This window comes from Bos mutus, chromosome 3 (genome assembly GCF_027580195.1).
Source record: "Bos mutus isolate GX-2022 chromosome 3, NWIPB_WYAK_1.1, whole genome shotgun sequence".
NCBI classification, from domain to species: Eukaryota; Metazoa; Chordata; class Mammalia; order Artiodactyla; family Bovidae; genus Bos; species Bos mutus.
The window spans coordinates 19422724-19444760 of NC_091619.1; the positions used below are offsets into that span (position 1 = coordinate 19422724).

Consider the following 22037-nt stretch of genomic DNA (forward strand, 5'->3'; position numbering starts at 1 on the left):
CTGGGCTGGATGAAGCATAAGCTGGAATCAAGATTGCTGGGAGAAATATCAAGAACCTCAGATATGCAGATGACACCACCCTTATGGCAGAAAGTGAAGAGAAACTTAAAAATCCTCTTGATGAAAGTGAAAGAGGAGAGTGGAAAAGTTGGCTTAAAGCTCAACATTCAGAAAACTAAGATCATGACATCCGGTCCCATCACTTCACGGTAAATAGATGGGGAAACAGTGTCAGACTTTATTTTTCTGGGCTCCAAAATCTCTGCAGATGGTGACTGCATCCATGAAATTAAAAGATGCTTACTCCTTGGAAGGAAAGTTATGACCAACCTAGATAGCATATTGAAAAGCAGAGACATTACTTTGCCAACAAAGGTCTGTCTAGTCAAGGCTATGTTTTTTCCAGTGGTCATGTATGGATGTGAGAGTTGGTGAAGAAAGCTGAGCACCAAAGAATTGATGCTTTTGAACTGTGGTGTTGGAGAAGACTCTTGAGAGTCCCTTGGACTGCAAGGAGATCCAACCAGTCCATCCTAAAGGGGATCAGTCCTGGGTGTTCTTTGGAAGGAATGATGCTAAAGCTGAAACTCCAATACTTTGGCCATCTCATGCGAAGAGTTGACTCATTGGAAAAGACTCTGATGCTGGGAGGGATTGGGGGCAGAGGAGAAGGGAATGACAGAGGATGAGATGGTTGGGTGGCATCACCGACTCGATGGACATGAGTTTGGGTGAACTACGGGAGTTGGTGATGGACAGGGAGGCCTGGTGTGCTGTGATTTATGGGGTTGCAAAGAGTTGGACACGACTGAGCGACTGAACTGAACTGACTGACTGGCCCTTATGTTATCTTCTATTTTATGGTTTCAGTTTTTATATAATTATCCATGGTGGGTGGGTAAGGGGTGTGTGTGTGTGTAAGATGTGTGTGTGTATAAGGGGTGTGTGTGTGTTTAAGGGGTGTGTGTGTACAGGGTGTGTGTGTGTGTGTGTGTTACCCATGATGTGTGTGTAAACTTGTATGTGTGTATTACCCATGGTGGCTGGTAAAAAGTGTTATGTGTAAAGGGTATGTGTGTGTAAGGAGTGTGTGTGTATAGGGTGTATGTATATGGGGGTGTGTGTGTTGGTAAGGAGTCTGTGTGTGTGTACGGGGTGTGTATGTGTGTGTGTGTTACTCACGGTGGGTGAGTAAACTGTGTGTGTGTGTACGTGAGTGTAGGGATAAAGGTTCTGATTTCTGCTTGAGTCTTCGCTTTGAGCACTTAAAGCACTTTATATACTTTATAGGGTGTTATCCTAATTTAACAAATAAGGGAAGGTAGTTTCAAAGCCGTCAATTGAGGCTCAGAAGTTATATGATTTGCCCAAGTTAGACAACCAGTTAAGTAGCCATGTTGGTCACCCTGGGGTTTTAGTAACGTGCTACTCAACTGCACAGGAAAATAATGACAATTTGAGTAGTAAAGAACGACTGTTGAGAGCCTGAGTTCAAGCAATTCCAAACCTGTTTCTCTTTCACTACGACTCCTTACAACCTCACCCCATCTTCCGCCCACTCCAGCCCGCTTAGCTTTAGGTCCCGGGGGGCAGACCTTCCATTGGCTGTTGGTTACAGGGCCTCATGCTCTTACGAGGGGAAGTAGCCAATCAATGTGGCTCGTCTCCGCCCAGCCAGCCCGCGCTAGATCGCGTAATCGTTGCCCCTCCTGTGGCATGTCGGGAATTGTAGTCTAGTGAAGCATTGCTGCCTATAGTGAAAGGAGGTCTAGAACTACTAGATCCAGCGACCCGAGCGCCGAGCGGTCCAGCTTTAGGAGTACCCCTCCAACAATCTGGATCTGCAACCCGCATCCAGGAACAGGTGAGAGAGGTTGAGGGCTGGGACCGGAGGCAGGGGCTAGAAACTCGGTCTTACCTCTGTAGCGCAACTTTAAGGCACAGGAGGTCCAGTCTGTTGCGTCGCTGTTCCCCCGTTTTGGGAATTGGTGGGACCGACTGGCTGACACCGTGGATGTGCAGAAACTCCCAAACTCTGCCATGTGGTTTCCTGGAATCCCAATATAACTGCACCCTGCTTTGCTCTTCCGCTGCGAACCCTACCCACCCACCCAGTGTTGCTCCGAGGCTGTCAGCACAATCCTGGCTCTGTGAGGGTCCAGTCCCAGAGCCCCAGACTACATGTCCATAGTACGCAGGGGTTCTGCTTTCACGTGTCAAAGCCTGCGCTCCCCTCTTCCTGCCTACCGAGGGAGACCTGGGTTCTAGATTTGGCGCTGCCATTCCCCCGATATCCTCCTACCTCCTAGAGCCTCAGTTTGGCCTCCATAAAAGAGGGTGATATAAAAATCCTCCCAGCCCCCGGTCCTGAGGTCCTTTACTCTGGATTCTCCAGTCTGTGCTCCAGAATTTAGAGGAAGAAAGTAAGAGTAGAACAATTCCAGAGGCTCCCTGGTGGAGGCGTTAACGGTTCCTCAACCGGGTAAAGTTAGGTGGCTTTGAGTCCTAGCCTTCTTATTTTAAGTGTGATCAGCTGAGTCTCGGTTACCCAGCCGTACTTTTTGTTCCCTGCATTTCTTTCTGTAAGTGCCCTCCAGCTTAGCCCAGAAGAGAGTGGGGCATTCTGGGAACAGAGGTGAAAGGTTGGAGGGTGACTTGGGGAGCTGACAGCGTGCATCTGCCTCTGGTGCTTGCCCCTGCAGGGAGTGCTCAATGCCCCCTGCCTATGCCACCTCCCATGCTGCCCCTGTCCCGCTGGCTGAGATCTGTGGGGGTCTTCTTGCTGCCAGCCTCGTGCTGGGTGCCCCAGGACAGGTTGCTGGGTCCCCTACAGCGACCCACCCTGGGGCACGGGTGCCCAGTCCTGGGGGCCTGGCACAGTGCCCGCTGCTGGCGGCAAGCGTGGACAGAGGAGCCTCGGTGAGTTTGGCAGGGGTGAGGGGCCTTGGGGAGGGGAGCAGCTGATTAGGTTTCTGACTTGTCCTCCTTCTTGTCAGAGCATTTTACTCCTCCCTCAGAATGAATGGAGACCAGAAATTGGACGCTTACGCCCAAGAAAGGCAGGATTTCATCCAGCACTTCTCCCAGATTGTCAAGGTGCTGACTGAGGAGGACATTGGGCATCCAGAGATAGGAGATGCCATTACCCGACTCAAGGAGGTGAGGGATTTACAACTTGAGAGGGTGAACCTTTGCAATCTCTGCACATGTGTGGGGTCTCTCTCTGGCTCTGGGGTGACTTTTGACAGGTGTCGGAACAGACTTTTATCTGAGAGACTCTGGGTCCATTCTGGAGGGGCCGGAGCCCGGGCAGGTCCAATCAATCCAGCTTTGTGGTTCTGGTAGGCCAGACATACTGCTTTGCATAGGGGTTGAGCTCCCTGGGAGTGAAGGCCTTGATCCGGGTAAGTCTTTGATTTTGTTGAGACAGGGAATTAGGTGTCCAGAAATCATAAGGGGCTACCTTGGCAGGGACCTGGGAGGAAGGGAGGAAGCAGTCTGAGGTGGGGCTGAGGGAAGGTAGTGTTCCATCAGAAACCCCTCCTCTAGGGCAGAAACTGTTTTTTGAGATACCTAAGTTGCCTTATTCTTTTGGAGTATCTAGCAATTCTTTTTGTAATGCTGTCTCATTTGTCTGAGGCAAACTAAGGAAAAGGAAGTCTGTACTGGGATGGAGATTAAAAAGGGAAGTCCTCCCAATGAACTCCATCTGGTTGACAACAGGGCAGCAGAAGGCGATGCCACTGAAGGAGTAGCGGATGGTCCCCCCAACCTGAGTGCCCTCCAAGCTGTTCTCTGGCTAATTTGGGGAGGAGGGGGCTTGTCTTATTAGTTAAGTGAGAGTCTTTTTATTTGCAGATAGGCTGAACTGTGAAGTGGGGTGCAGAGGAGGTGGCTGAGAAAGGAGGAATGGGGATGGGAGAGACCTGAGCTAGCCATTCCCTTGGCACACACAAGAGTTTTCCCCGGGTTCAAGCCCTGTCTGGGTTTGGGAGCAGATTTTAATCTCCAGTATGGAGCCTTCCAGTGTTCTGAAGAAGACAACGCAGAGAGAGCCTGGGGACTGGGGAACTTCCAGCTGTGCTCCACAACTTGGAAGAAGCCAAGAGAGTAGTAGTTCAGAGGCTGCCTGGAGGAGGGGTTGGGATTGAGGAGGATAAAGTTAGGTTCCCTGGTCGCCGGTGGGAGAAAACAAGGAGAAATCTCAGAATAGCTGCTCCGCAGACCCTGATGCCTTCCTTGTCCCTCTGCTCTTTCCCCAGGTCCTGGAGTACAATGCCATCGGAGGCAAGTACAATCGGGGTTTGACGGTGGTAATAACCTTCCGGGAGCTTGTGGAGCCTGGGAAACAAGATCCTGACAGTCTCCAGCGGGCCCTGACTGTGGGCTGGTGTGTGGAACTGGTGAGAAGGATGGGGAACAGCAGGCGAAGACGAGGTTTACTAGAGTAGGGGTGCCCTGGGTGGGATGGGGTGGGACAGGAGGGATGGGCCTGAAACTCGCTTCTCGGTTGTGTTTCTCTGCCTCTCGTGTGCTGGGGCCAGACTTAGTGAATAAGGGTTAACACATGGGGAGGCTGTTTTACCAGAAGGTACATGTTTCACCTGTACTCTGGCGGTGGGCCCGGGCCTTGGAACTGGCCGTGAAGTTGTCAGCTCTTTCTTCTGAGTAGAGGACAGCCACAAAAGTGAGATAGTTCTTCTACAAGATTATTCTATGGCAGAGATTGAAAACTCGAAGCCTATTGGTAGTTTTTGAAAATGTTTTAAAATTAAGTTCCCTAAATCTAACAAAAGGAGAGATTTCACATGAAACCCCAGATGTCTTGTATCACATGGAAAATTGCTAGATATGGGTCCAGAGTCCCATATAGCAACAGTTGGCCGAAGTTGAAGCCACTTCCCCAAGACTGGAGATGGACTGTCTTGTGTGGATCTGTCTGTTTTGCTCAGTCGTCCTGTCTCCAAGCTCAGTTGGTTCTTGAAGGTGTATGGTTTGCTCACCTGGCCTAAAGTCTCCATTTTAGGCTTCCCAGGGGGACTAGGTTCTGGAGTTGGGGGGTGCTAGGCCCTGAGGAGTGGGGAGATGAGCCCAGGAGGGAAGACGCTCTGGGCTTGGTGAATGACGGGTGATCCTGGCCTGTCGAGAGGAGCAGCTGGCCTGAGGGAGGGTGTGATGAGCTCAGCACTGGCCACGCTGCACTCTTGGCGTGAGCAGATCAGGTGGAGCTGTCTGTCCTGCAGGTGGTAGAATTTCCAACCTAGAGCTTGTAAGGGAGATGGGGCTATACAGTAGGGATTTGCCTCCACGGGGGTAAAAGGATGATGGCCTCACTGAGGATGGGGCCCCTGGTGACAGAGGTGCCCTTCTAGGGATTGGTGGTGCTGAGGAGCCCATAGCCACAGACAGCAGGCAAGGAGTGAAGGGCAGGAGGGTAAGGGTAGAGCTGTGGGGGACCCAGCAGCTCACCTGGTAAAATCAGTTGTTACTAACCTTAGCTGCGCTGTGGGTTCACCTGCGGTTGAGTTGGTTTGTTTTGACCAAACCGTGCTGCTTGTGGGATCTTAGTTCCCTGACAAGGGATGACCCTTGGTCCTGGCAGTGAAAATGCTGAGTCCTAACCACTGGACTTCAGGAATTCCCATGTTTTCTTAAACGCAGCTGCACTGTGACCACTTCCCTTAAGATTCCATTTGAGCAATGCACCATTGTTTTGGATGATTTTTGTTATAATCTCTGCTTTTATCTTCCTTTCGCTTCTACCACATCTCCTTCAACCTCTTTTCTATTTCAGCATTTACCTCCTAAAAACAAGGACATTTGCCTATATAACCACAATAGCATTTTCACATCTGTCTTAGTCTGTTTGGGCTGCTATAACAAAATAAGGTGGTTGGATAACGTCACTGATTCAATGGACATGAACTTGGGCAAACTCTGAGGTAGTGAGGGACAAGGAGGCCTGGCGTGCTGCAGTCCATGGGGCTGCAAAGAGTTGTACACAGCCTAGCGACTGAACAACAGCAAAATACCAGTGACTGGGTAACTTATAAACAACAGAAAATTTCTCTCTTACAGCTCTGAAGGTTGGGATGGCTGAGATTAAGGCACCCACATGACTGGGTCTTACCAGGAGTCAAGACTTCTCTTCCTGATTCATAGCCAGCATCTTCTTGCTGTGTCCTCAAGTGGAAGGGCCAAGGGAGTGCTTGGAGGTCTCCTTCATAGGGGCACTAATCCCTTGCATGAGGCTTGCACCCTCATGATCTGAGCATCTCCCAAAGGGTCCACCTTCTAATACTGTTATCTTTGAAGTTGAGGATTTCAACATAAGAATTTTGGGGGGAAGCATTCAAATCAGAGCAACAGTCGTGATAGTTAACATTGATATCATAATATTACCTAATATATATTCCATATTTAAATATTCATAATTCTTCCCCAATTGTCTACTATAAGGTGTTGTTTTTTTTTTTAAAAAAAAACATCTAGGATCCAAGCAGAAGTGATGCATTGCATTTGTTAGTTTTTCTTCAGTCTTTAGAATACTTCCTCCATTATAACAGACTTTTTTAAAGTCTAGGCCAATTATTTGATAGAGTGGCTCACAGCCCAGTCTGATTCGTATCTAGAGGAAATAGGCAAGGAGGCATTTCGGTAAGGATGCAGTGTGGGTAATGTAGATGTGCTTCTCGCTACTTCCCACTGTGACATATACCTGGGGAGATTACTAAAAAACCCAACCCAATACTGTGGTAAAACCACTGTAGGTTTAATGTTCTCCTAATAGATAGAAAGTGCAGTTGGTGGGGGCAGAGGAGACTGAGGGAGGCCACGGAATGAATGCCCTTCAGAGGCGATCTTGGTTGAGTGGTGCTGGTTGAAACCAGCTGGCCCTTGTAGCCACTCGGGGGAGGCAGTGGAGCTGTGGCTTCAGGGAACAATGCCACTCCACATAGACACACTGTAAATAAAATGTGTGCCCCAATGTGGAAAGCCCAGGCCCCACTCCAGGGCGACGTCAGAGGGAAAGGTGCAGATGGAGACCTCCTTCCCGAGGACTTGGCCTGGAACGACAATAGCCCTTTCGGCACTGTGCACAGCTGAGCTGGTGGCTAGTGGTGGGCACTTCCTCTGAGCCATGCAGATCCACTGGAGCACACACACAAGACATTAAAAACCATGTCTTCAAGGAATTCCCGTAGTGCTCCAGTGGTTAGGGCTCAGCACTTCCACTGCTGAAGTAGGGCCCAGATTCAATCCCTGGTCGAGGAACTAAGATCCCACAAGCCATGCGGTGTGGCCAAAAAGAAAAAAAACACACCATGTCTTCACAAGCTGTTTGAGGGAGCCAGAATATGTAGCCTGGCTGCTAGAAGTATCTCTGGGAGAATTACAGTGCTTCATTCTCTCATGTATTTCTTAGACAAACATTTATGGGCCAGCACTGTGCTGGGCTTTGGGAATGCCATACAGTCAAACACCTCGTCCGTGCCTCAAGGTAGTTCACAGTCCTGCAGGGAGCCAGCATAGTCTGGTACTTTCCAGGAGGCTGGCACTCAGAAGAGGAAGCCCTTTGAGGATGTTTAAGAGCCATGGGTGAAAGTTACCAGGAGTCAGACTTCAGTTCCACCCCATTAGACTCAGGCTCCTAAATGAGCTTCCTGAGGTGGGGTTTTGTTCCTGTTTGCTGGAGTGGGTAAGCAGTGCCCGGAGAGAAGGCAGGAACCAGCCTTTCTTGTTCCTGAAGTCATGTAAAGTCACGCTGCATGAAAAAATCTTGTTTGAAACCCTCCCCGAAGTTTTTGGCCAGGGAGGAGTACAGTATATGAAGACATTTCATCATCTCCCTGATACCAGGGATTGTCTGGAGATCTGTTATGTCTCTTACTCTGAAAACAAAGGAGTTTTTTGTCCCTTTTTATAGTTGGGAAGCCTGAGCCAAAGAAGTCATACAATCTTCCAAAGTCCCACAGCCCAGATTAAAAGTCCTCAGTGAACTTCCCTGGCAGTGCAGTGGTTGAGATTCCATGCTCTCAATGTAGAGGGGCACGGGCTTGATCTCTGGTTGGAGAACTAAGATCCCGCAAGCCACACAGTGTGGCCAAAAAAACCAGTCCTCAGCCTCATCCTGACCTACCTTCCCTGTTGAGTGATTCTTAAAAGCAGCATCTATTGCTAGTAGAAGGAACAATCATAAGGAGCCCTGGGACTCTTATTCCACTTTCCATCCTCCTAGCTCCAAGCCTTCTTCCTGGTGTCAGATGACATTATGGACTCATCCCTCACCCGACGGGGGCAGACCTGCTGGTATCAGAAGGTAAGTGGGCGGGAAGGTAGCGCGGTGGGCATGGCAACAGACCCCTGGGAAAGGGTCACATGGAGCCTATGGAGGAGGTGTTACGGGTTTTTGGTGAGTCTAGGCCAGAAGTTGATTGCTTGTTTTGTGTGTCCCTGACAGCCAGGCATAGGTTTGGATGCCATCAATGATGCTTTCCTTCTGGAATCATCCATCTACCGCCTGTTGAAGCTGTACTGTCGGGAGCAGCCCTATTACCTGGACCTGATCGAGCTCTTCCTGCAGGTGTGGTGCCGACTAGGGCTCCCACAGTGGCCTTGGCCTCTATGGGACATTCTCGTCCAGATATGTGATGCTCACTGTCCTCTTTGGGACAGTCTTGTTTTAGGGTGATACACAGGTTTGCCTGGAAGGGGAAGTAATTGAGGGAGGGAGTGGGGGCGGGTGGTGGCGGCGGCTTGCTTGTGTCTCTGTGATTGAAAGGAGTGGTAAAGAGCATGTGTGTGACTGTGTGGGCCTTGAGTTTGGGAGCCCTCTCTTCCTCCTCCTGTCTTCCTGACCACCCGGTTATCAACTACTGTGGGATGTAGGGCCCAAGATTTCAGAGTTCTCCAGCCCTGGAGAAAGCCCAGTTCACAGGCCATCTTCCTGCTCCTTAGAGTTCTTATCAAACTGAGATCGGACAGACCTTGGACCTCATCACAGCTCCCCAGGGCAACGTGGATCTTGGCAGATTCACAGAAAGGAGGTGAGGGACCATGGGAACCATATCTGGACAGTGAGAGGGAGGGCTGGGAGGGGGTGTATAACCCTTCTAAGGAGTTTATCTTCTCCATGCATGCAGGTATAAGTCTATTGTCAAGTACAAGACAGCTTTCTACTCCTTTTACCTTCCTGTAGCTGCTGCCATGTATATGGTGAGTGAGTCTCTTCATCCCTTGCTGCCCTGCTCATGTGGGCCTTTCAATAACGAGGCCACGGAGCAGGCATGCCCCGACTAGGAATGGCTGAGAGATATGGAGCAAGCTACTTAATCTTGCTGAGTCTGTTTCCTCAGCTATAAGATGTGGATAAAATCCCCACCCGTGGGACTAATTATAAAAAAGAACTGAGTGGTTTACATGAAAGTGGACAGCCCATCAAGGGGGAACAAGGAATTCTCCATCTGTGTACAGTAGTAGGAGTGGGGAGGAGATAATTCAGGCTGAGGGAGAAGACTAGATTCAAAGGCAATCCATGGGGTTAACTATCTATGCTGACCTTCTCCAAGTTTCCTTTCCATAGTGAAAGAATTTGGAAATGGTAAAAAGATTAGGAAGCAGGATCAGAGCGACTCAGGAACTGAGCCTTGTGAGAGAAGAGAGTCTGACGGCCTCCAGAATGGACTCATCTCTGCTGTGACTTGCAAGAAGACCCATAGCTAAAATCAGTGGGATAGGGGGTGGACCGTCAGCCAGGACTTCCTTTATCAGGGAAGCCAAGGGTGTCTGAAAGGAGAGAAGACTTAGGGGATCTGTACTGGGGCAAGACCCTCTTCGTGGGAGGAAGCAGCCAGGAAGATGCAGGCACCTCTGGTGTATGACTTGTTAACCCCCTTTCTCTGTAGGCGGGCATTGATGGGGAGAAGGAGCATGCCCATGCCAAGAAGATCCTGCTGGAGATGGGAGAGTTCTTTCAGATTCAGGTAGAAAGGCATGGGGCACTGGCAGAAAACAGGCTCCAGCTTTGCTCCTTCCCTGCCTTACAGCCTCTTCGTTCCTTCTTTTCTGCACCCCCTCTGCCCAGGATGATTACCTCGATCTCTTTGGGGACCCCAGCGTGACGGGTAAGATCGGCACAGACATCCAGGACAACAAGTGCAGCTGGCTGGTGGTCCAGTGTCTGCAGCGGGCCTCTCCAGAGCAGCGCCAAATCCTGCAGGTGCCTGAGGCTGTGCTGTGGGTCCCCAAGCCGTGGAGTAGGGGAAAGAGCAGTGGTTTTTCAATGGGGGTGATTTGACACACATATGCACGCACGCCCGCCCACCCTGGCATTTGACAGTGTCAGGAGACATTTTTTTTTTTGTCATCATAACTTGGTGTGTGTGTGTGTGTGCCTGTGCCACTGGATCCCTAGTGGGTAGAAGCCAGAGATGCTGCCAAATACCACACATACAGTAGCTTCCCACAAAGAACTATCTGGCAGAAATTTCAAATGGGCCACGGGTTGAGAAATCCTGGGGTAGAAGAAGCTGAGGCCTGAACCCCACTGACTGAGTGAGCATTTGGGAAGGGGGCGGCGTGGGGGGGGGCTGGAGTTTGAGATCATAGCTACTCAGAGACCCTTGAAACTGGAGGCAGGAATGGAATGAATAAATGGCATTGGAGAGGTTCTGGATGGGGGAGTGGAGGGACCTAGAGGTGCGGGGGTAAGGCTAATAAGCCCGTTTTCCTACCCCCGACCCTTCAGGAGAACTATGGGCAGAAGGAGGCTGAGAAGGTGGCCCGAGTGAAGGCGCTCTACGAGGAGATGAATCTGTCGGCTGTGTACATGCAATACGAGGAAGACAGTTACAACCACATTATGGGTCTCATTGAGCAGTATGCTGCGCCCCTGCCCCCAGCCATCTTCCTGGGGTTAGCACAAAAGATCTACAAGCGGAAAAAGTGACCTAGAGTCTGTGAAGGTGGGGAAAGGAGGCTTCTTAATAAATTATTGTCTAACCTGTGGTTCTTCCGTTTCTGCTTGTGCCAGCCAGGGGCGCAGCTTTGTCCAGAATGGGCAGGGTGGGGGTCAGTTGCATGGAAGCCGGAACCCCCTTGGGACTAAAAGGTCCCTTCAGTGGGACCTTGCTGCTGCTGCTAAGTCGCTTCAGTCGTGTCCGACTCTGCGACCCCATAGACTGCAGCCCACCAGGCTCCCCCGTCCCTGGGATTCTCCAGGCAAGAACACTGGAGTGGGCTGCCGCATCAAAAGCCATTGAGCTGGGCCTGGGTGGGTGACACAGGCAAAAGCGTCAAGCGCTGGGGGCTGGGTCTGAGGCTCGCCACGCCCATTCGTGGAGGGGCGCGGCTGCGCAGCGCTGGCGGGTCGTCCCAGCGCCCCTCCCCTCCAGTCTGTGCGGGCTGGGCGGGGACCGCAGCCGCGGAGCCGGACGCGGCTCCAGACTCCGGAGCGGCTGCAGGAGGACCCAGGTGAGGATGACTTGGCCTGCGGGTGTGGATGGATGGATCAGGGCTCGCGGGGTGGGGCAAGAGAGGGGAGCAGTAAAAAATAGAGAAGGGGTGGGGTGGAGCTGCACCATAGAGACAAGTGCAGAGAGAATGGGACAGACATGCTGGTGTTCGCAGCAGGGTGAAGGTGCGCCGCAGCTGTAGGCTGGAGCCCGGGGCCGAGGCCCGTGCCGGCCGGCCTGCCCGGTGGAGTTGACAGGCTGACGGTTGCTCCTGCAGCTCGATCCTTTCCCCCACGCCTGCCCCTTTCCTGCATTAACCAGCCGGACGCACGTCCCCCCACTCCATTTCAGATCATCTGGGCGGGGCCTCTCGACCCCTTCCCCTGGGAGTGAGGGGCAGGGCCAGATTGCAGCAGAGAGGACCCAGGGTCCCTTCTTGGCCCCATCCTTTTACAAGCCTCCGCACCTCCAAGGAGATCGAGGGCGCAGCCGCATTCTCTGACCCTCCCCGCCCCATTCTCGGGGGTGGGGATTACATTCGACTCCACCTGCAAACACTGCAGCGGAAACTAATAGCCAGTCGATGTTATTTGCATATCATTTAAATATTGTCCAAGGGGCCGTTCCACGCCTGCCCCAGCACCTAAGTCACCTTGGTGTCCTTCCCGCGGCCCGCACCCTCGCTGGCTGGGTTTCACTATCCCTCTCTTCTAGGGCTGCATCTGCGGTTGCCAGGCAAGTGGATTTGAGAGGCCTGATCCTCCTCATTCTCTAGAGGCCATCCCGTCGCCGCCGGCACCATGCTGTCCCCTCAGAGGGCCTTACTCTGCAACCTCAACCACATCCACCTCCAGCATGTCTCTCTAGGCCTGCATTTGTCCCGCCGTCCGGAGCTCCGGGAGGGGCCCTTGAGCACATCCCCTCCCCCAGGGGACACCGGGGGCAAGGAGAGCCGGGGCCCCTGCAGTGGGACCTTGGTGGACGCCAATTCCAACAGCCCAGCCGTGCCCTGCCGATGTTGCCAGGAGCATGGGGCAGGCCTAGAAAACCGGCAGGACCTAGCACAGGAGGAGGAGGGGGCTGCCTCTCCCTCAGACCCGGGCTGTTCCTCCTCTCTCAGCTCCTGCTCAGATCTTAGCCCCGATGAGTCCCCCATCTCAGTCTACTCCAGGGACCTCCCTGGCAACGAGGATGTTCACCCTCAGCCCAGCATCGTTCCCCTGGAGCAAGGCTCGCCCCTGGCTTCCGCAGGCCCAGACACCTGCTCCCCAGACAGCTTTTGTTGCTCTCCGGATTCCTGCTCTGAAGCTTCCTCTCCATCCGGTCCAGGCCTGGACTCCAATTGTAATGCCCTGACCACTGGCCAGGACCTCCCTTCCCCAGGGCTAGAGGAAGAGGAGGAGGCCGAGGAGCAGGACCTCCCTACCTCTGACCTCCCAGAGGCTGATGATGAGAAAATCGATGCTGGGAAAACCGAACCCAGTTGGAAAATCAACCCCATTTGGAAAATTGACAAAGAGACAACTGATGCTAGCTGGAAAATAACTGAGAACAATAACTCGGGTTGGAAAGTCAATGGGAATACTATTGAATGTTGGAAAACTGAACATGGAAAATTCGACTCCAGTTGGAAAACCAATACAGGAATAACTGATTCTGGTTCGAAAACTGATGCAGGGAAAATTGATGGGGGATGGAGAAGTGACGTCAGCGAGGAGCCGGTGCCCCACCGGACAATCACGTCCTTCCACGAGCTGGCCCAGAAGCGCAAGCGGGGCCCAGGGCTGCCCCTCGTGCCGCAGGCCAAGAAAGACCGCAGTGACTGGCTCATCGTCTTCTCTCCCGACACCGAGCTGCCCCCCACAGGGTCGCTCGGCAGCTCCCAGGCGCCTCCCCGGGAAGTCACCACCTTCAAGGAACTCCGGTCCCGAAGCCGGGCTCCGCCCCCGCCAGTCCCGCCCCGAGACCCCCCAGCTGGCTGGGCCTTGGTCCCACCTCGGCCCCCACCGCCACCCGTCCCTCCCCGGAGGAAGAAGAACCGACCTGGGCTGCAGCCCATAGCAGAGGGGCAGCCCGAGGAGGGCAGGGTGGGCAGCCCAGCTGCTGGTGAGGAGGCCCCAGCTTCAAAGGAGCCGGAGCAGCCAGGTCCTCAGGCTGGCACTGAAGGTACGTGGCCATAGGAGGTGGCGAGAGGAGGGCTGGCCTTTGGCCTCCCTACACCTCCAAAGCTTCCGACCCGACCCCCTGTCTCCCCTCCATTCTGTGTGACCCATCCCACCCATCCTTCCCGTCCCCTGCTACCGGGAGCGCTCCGGGAAAGGGAAACTGGGTGGGTCCTTGGGTTACGGGGACTAACTCTTTGCTCCCTCTTTCTCCCGCCCCTCCTTGCCTGGCTGCCCATCCCGCTGGCCTCCTACCCCTCCGCATCTACCCCGCCAATCCCGCCTGCAGCCGGTCCCCTCCTGCTCCCTCGGCCCCTGGTTTTTCGGTTCTCGGCTGACGGGCGCCCCCTGTTGCAGGGTGGGAGCGCGGCCGCAGCTGGGTCTCTGCTCCTGGCGCCTCTGGCTAGCTGGCCAGGCGCTGGGCTGCGGCTCCTGGGGCACCGAGTACCCCGGAGGAGCAGCTGCTGCCCGTCCGCCTGTCCCCGGTGGGGGCCTATTCGCCTCCAGCTAGGGGGGACCTTCCCTGCCTGGCCAGCCCTGAGCTGGCACTGCTGCTGTCCCCGCTCTTTCCCAGAAGTAGCACCTTCCCCCCCGTGGCTTCCCCACCCTGCCAGGTACCCGCCCCCCCGCTGCCACGGCCACCTCGTCCGCCGAAGGCCCCTCGCTGGACCAGGAGCCCACCGCCTCCGCCCAGGCTACGTAAGACGGATGGGGGCCAGCCCCGCGGGCCACGCCTCAGGCGGGGCTGCCCCGCCCACTCCAAAGCCCCACCCATCCTCGGCCAGACTTTTGCTTTAGTTTTTTCCCGGGTTACCCGGCTGGGTCCAGCCCTTCGACCTGGGCGATTCCAAGATCGTTGGTCCTGGGGAGTCTGGTCTTGGTAACTCCCCGGGCTGGGCGAAGTTTGCTGCTTTCCCAGCTGCGTGGCCGGGACATAGTGGATATAGGCTTAGCCAGCTTCCACGCACAGCTTAAGGGGGTCCCAGCAAGGCCATTGTTAAGGACCTTGGGTCACACCCTCTGTGGAATTCCCTGGCCAGTGCAGTTCGAGCCTGACCCCCACCTTGTACGGGAAGGGTGAAGGGTGAAGTTCGCTTAGCTCACTGGCCGAAGGGGGTTCTAGTCACTCCTTCCCCCTGGGGCCAGCCCCAGTGGGCTGCAGCGAGGGGCCCTCTGCCTAGCTGGCGCAGGACCCAGGTTTCCCCTTTCCGGCGCCTTCCAGCCTCCCAATCCTTGGGTCTGCTCTCCCTCCGTCTCTCCTCCCATTCCCGTCTGTCTGTCTTTCCATTGGTCCAGGCTCCCCACGTGCTCCCTGGGTCCCCGCGGACCTGACTTCCCCCCCTCCCCCTCCACCCCACCGCCGGCCAGGGGGTGGGGGGGAGTGGCGGGCACAAGGCTGCCCCTCCCTTCCCTGCCCTGTCATCTCCCGCCTTTCAGGGCCCAGCCTGGCAGGCGGGAGGGAGGTGAGCACGGCTGCCCCACGCTGAGACTTCCGGGATCGAGGAGTGGGAGCTGGGCCGTGAGGAAGGGAAATGGGAACCGAGAAGTGGGGAGCAGGACGGCAGTGCTGAGATATGTGCAGGTTTTCACTCCGGGTGCTGCCCTGTGCTCCCCGCAGCCCTAGGCTCCTTTTCCCAAGACTTCAGGGGCTGGGGTGTCTAGACCCATAGGATATGACCCTTGCGAAAGCCTGGAGTCCTTGGGGGTGACCCCTGGTAAGTGTCAGTGCGTTCTTCTTCCCTTATCCCAGTCCGTAGTTCCTGGTCGTTCGCCGGCGTCCCCGGGGCCCAGCGACTGTGGATGGCAGAAGCCCAGAGTGGGACTGGCCAGCTGCAGGAGCAGAAAAAAGGTAGGACACCCTGACTTTTGACCCTTGGTTTGGAAATCAACTTCCCCTCACTTAGGCCCTCCTCTCTCAAATTGTGTGAACTGGCCTCTCCGAGTCCCTCGGAGTTTGCCTGGGGAGAGACAAAGGGCTTTGACGCTTCTCTTTCCCGCCCCGCTCCCAGGTCTCCTGATAGCTGTTAGTGCTTCAGTGGATAAAATCATCTCGCACTTTGGGGCCGCCCGGAACTTGGTTCAGAAGGTGAAGGTGCCTGTAGGGAGGGTGTTGGGGGGTGAGGAGGGGCATGTAGCTCTGAGGGCACAGGGGAAGGCTGGAGGTATCCCTGGACCCATGCCCATTGCGCCGCCTCCAGGCCCAGTTGGGGGATAGCCGTCTGAGCCCAGACGTGGGGCACCTGGTGCTGACCACCCTCTGTCCGGCCCTCCATGCCCTGGTGGCCGACGGGCTGAAGCCTTTCCGGAAAGACCTCATCACTGGGCAGCGGCGGAGCAGCCCCTGGAGTGTGGTGGAGGCGTCTGTGAAGCCAGGTGAAGGGGGCGAGTGTGGGACTGGGCAGAGGGCAGGGCTGGGGTCTGGCTGACGACGCCCTGTGTCCTCAGGCTCCAGCACTCGTTCCCTCGGTACCCTGTATAGCCAGGTCAGCCGTCTGGCCCCGCTGAGAAGTAGCCGTAGCCGCTTCCACGCCTTTATCCTGGGCCTCCTCAAGTGAGTGGCCTTCTTTCTGGTGTCCCTCCCACAGCCTGGGGACTGCAGGGGTGTCCTGGGTGGGATATATGGTGGTTGCCCCATGTCCCCAGAGAAGGCCTTCCCTGTCCTGGTCTTATTTCCTATCCTCCACCCACAGGGGGCTGGTGTCCTGACTTCTATTCCCTCCTCTCTCCCCCAGCACTAAGCAGTTGGAGCTGTGGTTTTCCAGTCTCCAGGAAGATGCAGGTCAGAGGCTCAAATGGGCTTTGAGAGGATGGGCTTGCTAGACTAGGGGGAGTAGGAAAAGGGATCTCTTCTGATGGTTCCCTCTGATGCCAGAATGCTCTCGATCCAGATCTCCAATCTTACTACTCTTCTGTTTGGAACTCTTTTTGAAAAATTAATTTATTATTTATTTGGTTGCATTGGGTGTTCATCGCTTTGCGTGGCTTTCTCTAGTTACAGCTAGTGGGGGCTATGCTTCATTGCTGTGAGCGCGCTTCTCATTGTGGTGGCTTCTCTTGTTGCAGAGCACAGGCTCTAGGGTGCTTGGGCTTTAGTAGTTGCGGCACATGGGTTTATCTACTCCGTGACACGTAGAATCTTCCCAGACCAGGGATCGAACCTGTGTCCCCTGCATTGGCAGGTGGATTCTTATCCACTGCACCACCAGGAATGTCCTGCTTAGAACTCTTTTAAGGAGTCTTATTAATAGGAGGAATGCCCCTAATCCTCACTCTAACCTGCAAAGACTTGGTTATCTGGCCTTTGCCTTTAGGTCTGGGGCTTTTCTTGGTCAACAGTCTCTTTTTCAGTTCTTTCTGCCCCAGGGCCCTACTTTTGCTGTGCCTCCTTCTCCAGTAGGGCTTCCTGCTCCTCCTGCCTCCTCATTAACTTTCATTCATCCTTTGGGTCCTTCTTCAGTGAGGCTCCACCCCCATTCCCTACCCCACCTACCCATTTTGCTCCCATAGCCCTCAAGTCCTCCTTTTTGTTACTTATATACTTGCTACTGGGCATCCCAAGTGGCACTAGTGGTAAAGAATCTGCCTGCCAATGCAGGAGACTCAGGAGATGAAGGTTCGATCCCTGGGTTGGGAAGATCCCCTGGAGGTGGGGACAGCAATCCACTCCAGTATTCTTGCCTGGAGAATCATGGACAGAGGAGCCTGGCGGGCTACGGTCCATGGAGTTGCAAAGGGGCACGACTGAATGGATGCAGCATGCATGCATACTTGTTCCCACACCCCTCTCTGGGTGGTGGTTCCACAGCAGGGATGTGGCTGCCCTGTATCCTGCCGAGTCCCCCTCTCTGCCCCAGTGCCCAGTGTAGAGCGAGGCCCAGGAGGGTGTTTGTTGACTGGCCAGCTGAAGCCCTTGGAGAGGCCCAGAGCAGGGGCTGATGGTAGCCTGCTCTTTCCCAGGCCTGCTGTCCCTCCTGTACCTGCCCACTGGCTTCTTCTCCCTGGCCCGGGCTGGCTGCCCCTCCTTGTCCACGGAGCTGCTGCTCCTGCTGCAGCCATTGTCGGTGCTCACCTTCCACCTGGACCTGCTCTTTGAGCACCACCACCACCTGCCCCTGGGGCCGCCTCAGGCCCCACCCCCCCCAGGCTCACCTCCAGCCCTGCAGCAGACTGTGCAAGCCGTGCTGCACTGGGGGGGTCGGCTGGCCCAGAGCCTCCGGGGGGCTTCTGGGGAGGCCCCTCCGGGCCCTTCAGCCCCCTCAAGCTCTCCCAGCCCCTGCAGCTGGTGGGAGCAGCTGACCCAGGCCTCCCGGGTCTATGCGTCTGGCGGCGCCGAGGGCTTGCCTCTTCCCCGGTGGGGGTCCAGGCGCACCCAGACTGCAGCTGAGGCCACACAGGAGAGGTCCCCGCACACAGAGGAAGCAGCACCAGGCAGAGGCGTATGGCTGGGGAGACTGTTTGGAGTGCCTGGGGGCCTCGCAGAAACTGAGAGCGGAGCCCCTAAGTCCAGGTAATGGGGTCCCTGGCCCCCTCCATGACCTCTGACCCCCTCTCAGAGCCCTCAGTCAGCCCAATTTGTTTGTTTTTGGTGCTCTGGGTGCTGGCAGGATCCTGACCAGGGATTGCGCTCAGGCCCTGGCCGTGAAAGCAGAGTCCTAACCTTTGGACCACCAGGGAACTCCCTCAGTCACTCTTAATTTGAAACTCGGTAGGGATCCTTTAGGTCCGAGGTTGACAGCCTGGCTTTTCTACAGCCATGATGGTTATATTCTTAAGTCATGAACTTTTGACAGTTATTAAATACCTGCATGATATTGTCCACTTTTCCTCTTGGCTCTCAAAGCCAAAAATACTTTCTGGCTCTTTAGAAAAAAAGGAAGTATTTGCGGACTCTTGCTCCAGGGTTTGACCATTAGTGGCTCCTTAGTGGCTTCAGGTACTCTTTAGTGACCCTCTGGAGCTAAGCCTGCTGGTTCCATAGGTCCCTTTGTGGCTTTTGGTGTGGTAGACCTCCATTGTCACCTCCCTAATCACCTTAAAGGCAACTGTGTCCCAAGACTGCCACTCTGCCCTCAGCAGCGACCAACTCCTGACCTCTTGAAACGCAGTTGGGTCCCTCAGCCTCTCCCTCCCTCCAAGGTCCCAGATCCTTGGTGGTTTTTCTGGAGGTGGGGTGGCCTCTGTGACCCTGCGTCCTTTCCTCCAGGAGACCATCCAGCTGGTTGCCCCCGACAGTGAGTGTGTTGGCTCTGGTGAAGCGGGCGGCGCCTCCTGAGGCTCCCTCATCTCCTAAGGAGCTTGAGGTCTCAGAACCCAGCACGGTGCAGACCCACAGGTAAGGAGGGTCAGGGAGAAAGCACTGGCGTGCACGTGTTATGTTACATGTGTGGGTTTTTCTGACTTCACGTGGATGGGAGGTGATGTAAAGTCAGACAGTGCTTGGTTTTGCATTGCATCTTTGCTGTTTATTATTAGTGTGATACTAGTTTCTCTGAACCTTTAGTTTCTTTTTCTGTAAAAAGAGGATACTTTATATTTTTTTAATGGTTGTTCTGAAGACTAAACGTGATTTTATAAAAGTATTAGGCACATAGAAGGTGCCCAGTTACTGGCCAATTTTATTACTGTATGAGTGTACGATGAATGCGTGTGTGTCCACTGGGGAACTGGGCTTCCCTTTAGTGGGGCCTTCTAATTTGGCACCAGGGGCTGTGTCATCCTTGGGGTCTGGCTTCTTTTAGGTTCTCAATCCATTGAATTTGGCTTCTTTTTTTTGGGGGGTGCTGTTTTGAGTCTTTGTTGCTGCTCGGGCTCCTCTCTAGTTGTGGTGCACAGGCTTCTCAATGCTCTGGCTTCTCTTATTGTGGAGCAGGGCTCTAGGATGCAACAGCCTCAGTAGTTGTGACTCTTGGGCTCTAGAGCACAGGCTCAATAGTTGTGGTCCATGGGCTTAGCTGCTCCGTGGCATGAGGGATCTTCCTGGATCAGGGATGGAATGCGTCAGGGATGCATTGGCAGGTGGACTCTTTACCACTGAGTCATCAGGGAAACCCCTGAATCAGGTTTCTTGATTTTCCATTCAAGTACTTTTCAAGTACATACTATGTGCTTTGCATTATACTGGAGGAGGGAATCTCTGCCCTCAAGGAGCTTGTAGTCTAGTGGGGATACCAGTTAATAAATCAGCACTTACAATTCTGTGTGCTAAAGACTCTGGAAAAGGAAGATAGTCCTTTGGAGCCATACAGACAGGGCTTCTTCCCCAGGTCTGGGGACTCAGAGAAGCCTAGTGATGGTGTGGGCTATGCATCTTGCAGAAGGAACAGGATGCAAAGGTGGAGAAGTCAAAGTGTGGTTAAGTGAGGAACTATGAGTACATGGCTGGAGTGGAGGATCCTGGCACTGGTGACAGGGAGGTCAGAGGTGTCAGTAGACCAGTGAAGGAAGCTGGGTATCACTCCGAGGCAGTGGGAACTACTGAAGGGTCTTAAACCCAGGGATGATAAGTTTTAGAAGGATCTCTACTGCTGTGTGGAGAATGGAGAGGGTGGTCAGGATTCAGGCAGACCAGTTAGATTATATGCCAGTGGTCCAGAAGAGTATAGAGGCCTAAACTAAGATGATGGGAGTGAAGCTGAAGATAAATGGAGTGGTGGGAGAAACCAATATCAAACAGGTTTTGGTGACTGATTGGGTGTAGAGACTGAGACCCCTTGTTTTTTACCAGGAATAACTGTATAGGTGATGCCATTTACCACTACAGGGGACCTAAAAGGAGGGACCAGTTTGGAGGGTTAAGATGAGTTATTTAGCTTGCGTATGTTGAATATGAAGCACCAGAGAAGTACAAATTACATTAAATAAGGAGCTAAAGAGTGGGTCTGGAGCTTAGGAGAGGGCTGGGGCCCCAAACAAATCAACATGTTGAAGAGACGTGGTCCCCATGAGCCCAACTCATGTTTACTGAGCTGAACCAACAGGGACATACATCCCGCGGAGGGGGGGAGGTGAGGCTGGCGACAGGGACCCCCACCTCACTTCATCCCAGCATCTCCCTCTGGCTCCTCACAGGGCAGTCCGGGCTCTCTGTGACCACACTGCTGCAGGACCTGACCAGCTGAGCTTCCAGCGAGGGGAAGTGCTGCGTGTCATCGCCACTGTGGATGAGGACTGGCTCCGCTGTGGGAGGGATGGAGCGGAGGGACTGGTACCCGTGGGGTATACCTCCCTTGTTCTCTAGGCCTAGCACCTGTTCCTTTCCTGCACCTCTCTCTCCCTTCTGTCACCTGGGAATGGAATGGCCTGTGAATACTCACCCATGTATACTGACTGTCCCCAAAGTATCTTCCCTGTCTGCAAAATGACACTTTCCTCCCATAGCCATTTCTGCTAATACCTAAAATAAACTTTTTTCCTTCCTTCCTATACCCATCTATAAGGTGAAATCTGCTCTTCGAAAATATATAAAAAGGAATTTCCCTCCATGCCATCTCTTTCCTCTTTCCAATCTGTATTCTGCAAAATGGAAATCTAGCCCCCCTGTATCTTCTTCCTCCATAAGTGGACTGCACCTCTATATACGCCTCAGTTCCCAAGACTTGAAGGGCCTCTATAGTCTTCTTCCTGTGTATGGAACCTTCCCCCACCTCACCCATCCCGCGTTGCCTGTATTTATGATGTACTCATGCTGGACTAGGTGCTGAAGTCTGGACACCCCTGGTGGGTGGGCCTGTGGGGTCAGTCTGTCTCCTTCCTCCTTTGTCCCAATAAAGAGTGGGAGTTGAATGTGTCGTCACTGTGGGTTTCAGGACATAGGCTATGGGGGAGGGGCGGGAGGCTGTGTCGTGGGGAGCCCAAGGGAGATGCTTCCTTCCTAGCTGGGTCTAGTTCTGTTCCTTGAAAGGTAGCCCGATTGGTGCCTGACTCACTGACGTGCATCTCTAGTCTGAGACTTGATTGCTTTGCTTAGACAGATACAGTAGGAGCCTGAGTAGATTCGGGAGAGCTGGGAAGACTTAGCCCATGAAATTGTACTTACAAGCTTCATAGCTGAGGTGATGGGAAAGATTAAAAGGTGTTAAAAAGGGACATTCCGTGGTGATATAATTTTAGAAGCATAATAACTTGACATCTATTACTTTGTTAGGAGTTAATGAGTTTCCTTTCAGTCTTTTGAAATGAGAATAGTTAAATGCTCTAGAGCCTGGAGGATGCGGGTAGAAATCACTACAAATGATTGCCTATAGGAGAATTACTGAAAGGTTAGAAGAATAGAAAGCTATTATCAGTCAATAGGAAAGTTAGGGGGCAGCTGAAAACTGTGAGGTCAAACAAAAGAAAAACATTTTAAATTTTCCTTCATCTTTGGAAACTTGGTTAAGAGCACAATGGGCTGCTGTTAGGAGAAAGGACTTGAGAAAGTAAG

At 53.6% G+C, this 22037-nt stretch overlaps 2 protein-coding genes across 3 annotated transcripts; both read left to right on the plus strand.

The window, feature by feature from the left end:
- Positions 1–1726: 1726 nt before the first annotated feature.
- Positions 1727–11007, plus strand: FDPS (farnesyl diphosphate synthase). 2 transcript variants are annotated; one of them, XM_005898693.3, is made up of 10 exons: positions 1727–1864; positions 2997–3159; positions 4263–4403; positions 8240–8320; positions 8462–8584; positions 8959–9047; positions 9144–9216; positions 9906–9983; positions 10085–10219; positions 10748–11007. In XM_005898693.3, exons 2-10 carry the CDS (start codon positions 3019–3021, stop codon positions 10946–10948), a joined length of 1062 nt encoding a protein of 353 aa, XP_005898755.1. In that variant the 5' UTR covers positions 1727–1864; positions 2997–3018; the 3' UTR covers positions 10949–11007. The 2 variants fall into 2 exon arrangements, with proteins under 2 accessions (XP_005898755.1, XP_005898754.2); XM_005898692.3 differs by lacking the exon at positions 1727–1864 and adding an exon at positions 1891–2919.
- A 408-nt stretch (positions 11008–11415) lies between these two features.
- RUSC1 (RUN and SH3 domain containing 1) lies at positions 11416–21397 on the plus strand. The gene is given in 12 exon segments (XM_005898695.3): positions 11416–11472; positions 12168–13619; positions 13905–14045; positions 14048–14314; positions 15366–15464; positions 15625–15701; positions 15814–15988; positions 16061–16166; positions 16348–16394; positions 17573–18122; positions 18819–18947; positions 20684–21397. Coding segments are annotated over 11 exon segments (3126 nt in total). The 5' UTR covers positions 11416–11472; positions 12168–12253; the 3' UTR covers positions 20853–21397.
- The last annotated feature ends 640 nt before the right edge of the window (positions 21398–22037 follow it).